This window comes from Pyrgilauda ruficollis, unplaced genomic scaffold (assembly GCF_017590135.1).
Source record: "Pyrgilauda ruficollis isolate IOZ18807 unplaced genomic scaffold, ASM1759013v1 scaffold34, whole genome shotgun sequence".
Lineage (NCBI taxonomy): Eukaryota > Metazoa > Chordata > Aves > Passeriformes > Passeridae > Pyrgilauda > Pyrgilauda ruficollis.
Window position 1 is genome coordinate 6,217,943 of NW_024524822.1, and position 3,012 is coordinate 6,220,954.

General features: G+C 62.9%; 1 protein-coding gene across 1 annotated transcript in view; it reads left to right on the top strand.

The window, feature by feature from the left end:
* The window catches only part of HMCN2 (hemicentin 2), a 33,088-nt gene extending 31,103 nt beyond the window's left edge, over window positions 1–1,985 (top strand). The window contains exons 76-79 of the mRNA XM_041475140.1: window positions 85–405; window positions 623–742; window positions 984–1,110; window positions 1,224–1,985. Coding sequence (XP_041331074.1) covers window positions 85–405; window positions 623–742; window positions 984–1,110; window positions 1,224–1,566 — 911 coding nt within the window. The 3' untranslated portion in view covers window positions 1,567–1,985. The remainder of the gene's footprint in view (window positions 1–84; window positions 406–622; window positions 743–983; window positions 1,111–1,223) is intronic.
* The last annotated feature ends 1,027 nt before the right edge of the window (window positions 1,986–3,012 follow it).

The window sequence follows — 3,012 nt, forward strand, 5'->3', positions numbered from 1 at the left end:
GGTGACACCCATGGTCACCCCCCTGCCCTGTGCCAGCCTCAGTTCCCCCATCCAGCTGCAGCTCTCCACTCTTTCCTCCCCCAGATGTCAACGAGTGCCTTAATTTTCCCCCACCGTGTGTCTTCGAGTGCCGCAACCTGCGGGGCTCCTACGAGTGCCTGTGCCCTGCTGGCAAGACCGTTCTGCCGGGCGGACGGTGTGGCACAGCGGGGATGGAGGGAGGGGACACAGCGAGCAGCGTGCCCCGGGACACTCCCCTGCGCCGGCAGGGGCCGAGCAGCCGCCCACGGGGACGATCCTTCTACACGCAGCTCGCCCTGCGCCGAGTGGCCAAGGATGCAGGGAGGGGTGCCCGGGCCCCCCCCTGCCCCACGGGCTACATCAGGAGGAATGGCACCTGCACTGGTGAGCGTGCTTGGGGAAGGGTGTTGAAGGGAATTCAGAAACTACTTTGTCCCCAAAAGGTACCTCGTGTCCTTCTTGCTGTCCTGTCCACCACTTTGTCTGAGCCCTGTGGTCTTTGCTGTGCTGAGAAGGGGAGGTGAGAGCCAGGCTGGCCCAAGGCAGTGGCACCAGAGGGGACTGATCCTCCCCTCTTGCCTTCACCCCTCTCATCCCACAGATCTTGATGAGTGTCAGACCCTGAACCAGTGCCAGCACGAGTGCAGGAACAGCCCAGGCAGCTATCACTGCCTCTGCCCCACTGGCTACCGGCTGCTGTCCAACGGGAAAACCTGCCACGGTCAGTGCAGGGTGCCAGGGGGGTACCCCGTCCCCATGGTGCCCTGGGTGTCATCTTTTTGGGGCTGCAAGTCTTTCTCCTTTCTCAGGATGGTTGTTCCCAGCCTCAGCTCTCCACAGTCTGAGTGCTCATGTCTCACTGCCTCAGTGTCCAGGCAGATGTGGGAGGGTGGGGGAGCCAGGGATTGATCCCCCATCTCAGCCACTCCAGCACCTCAGACCTGTCCCCTCCGTCCCTGCAGATGTGGACGAGTGCACGGAGGGCACAATCCAGTGTGGCTCCAGCCAGATGTGCTTCAACACACGTGGAGGTGCCCAGTGCCTGGACGTGCCATGCCCAGCTGGGTACCGCAGGGGCTCCAGCCCGGGGTGAGTCGTGCTGTGGCAGTGCCCATCCCGCTGTCCCCATCTCACCACGACCCCGCATGTCCTGTCCACTCTCCAGCACCTGCCACACCCCACACTGCCCATCTCTCACGCAGGCTGTGCGTGGGTCGCTGCCCCCCGTTCTGCAGCCCGGCCGGCCCCCCCACGCTGCAGTACCAGCTGCTCCCCCTGCCCCTCGGCATCGCTGCCCGCCGGGACGTGGTGCACCTCACCCCGGCCACCTCCCTGCGCCACCGGCCCGTCTTCAGGCTGCTGGAGCAGGACCCCGACGGCCCCTTCGCCCTCCACAGCGAGCAGGGCCAGGGCATCATCTCCACCCTGCGGCCGCTGCGGGAGCCCGGCACCCACCGGCTCAAGGTGCAGGCGCTGGTCCCAGACGGGCAGCGAGCACCCAGCATCTTCCTCCTCCTCATCTCTGTCTCGCCCTACCCTTACTGACACAGCCCAGGGACAGGAGGGGACGCAGGGTCATTTCTCCTCCTGTCCCTCCCCACCCCATCGGTGGGGCACGTGGCTCAGGGAACGCTGAGCTTGTACCTCTTGTGTCCCTCTCAGACACCCCTTCTCCTCTCAGCTGTGTTCCTTTCACCCAGGGCCGGGCCCTGACTCAGCAGGAGAGTCAGGATCCTGGGGGGGATAAGATGTCCCAGCAATCTCCTGCAATCAGGTCCCAAATCCCAGAACAAACACAGCTTTGGATGGCCTTGGCCGCTATCAGTCCCCAGATGTGGGGGTGGGAAGATGAACTGGGTGACAGTGGCCAGCAAGGGTCCCACCAGGATGCAGGGAGGGATTTCCTGGGCTGGGGAAGGTGTGGGGCACCCCAGCATTAACCATTATTAAATTGAAATAGTCTTTTTGTTTGTTTGTTTGTTTTTTAATCCACTTGGTCTCTGTGCACTCTTACTGATTTATGAAGGTGTTTTGTGGCTAAATATTAGCTGTGCCTGAAGAAGGCAGCTTCCTTCAGTGTGTGGGAGAATGCCCAGGGCTTGGACACCTCCCTGCCTGGCCTTGGACCATTGAAGGGAGGATGTCTGGATGTAGCAATGCCAGAAGGGCAATGTCCAGCCTCTGAAGGTCCAATCCTGCCCCAGGGCTGAGCCCTCAAGCAGCAAGAGCAGGACGTGGCCTCCCTGCACATGGTGAAGATGGAGGCCGTTCCCAAAACACTGTGTCAGTCCTAGCTGATGGTGTGGGATGTGGGCTGCTGGCCCCAGGAGACACGAGCCCACAGCCACCAGGGCTGGCCCACAGAGGCTGATAGTGGCCGTGCACCTTCCATGGTCAGATCCTGTCGCTGGAGCTGGCCCTTGCTGCACCTGTCTGAGATTCCCCTAAAAATCTCTGTCCTTTGGGCTGGAGCTTTCCTGTGCTCCAGAGCCAGGGGTGCTCTGGGTTTGTGCAAGGGGGAAAGGTGAGTTTGGCCCCTGCCCTGTCCCCCCCTGCCCACCCTGGCTCCTGCATTGCCTCCTGATGGAAGTTCAAATAAATCCAACCTTCCCCCTCCTTGCTGGTCCGGGGAGGAAAGCCAGGTGCTGCAGAGCACCATCTCTCCTCTGCCCCCATTTTCCCACTCCTCGGGGGCAGGTGGCTCCGTGGAGTCCCCCAGGGGGGATGACACCTCTGTGGGGGTTGCTGAGGAGGTCAGGAGCAGGGGGAGAGCTGTGGCAGCACCCAGAGCAGCCATGCAGGGCTTGGGGCTGGGCACTGGCTCCCTCCCGGCCCGGGGGCAGCTTCTCCCGGTGTTCTGCGGGGCAGGAGGAGCGCAGGGCTCTCCCGGGGACGGTGCCCGAGGGGGGACTGTCCTGCGGCGGCTCCGCCTGCCTGCGCCCGGTATAAAGGAGCAGCAGGAGTGGGAGGATGCTCCAGGCACCGGACCAG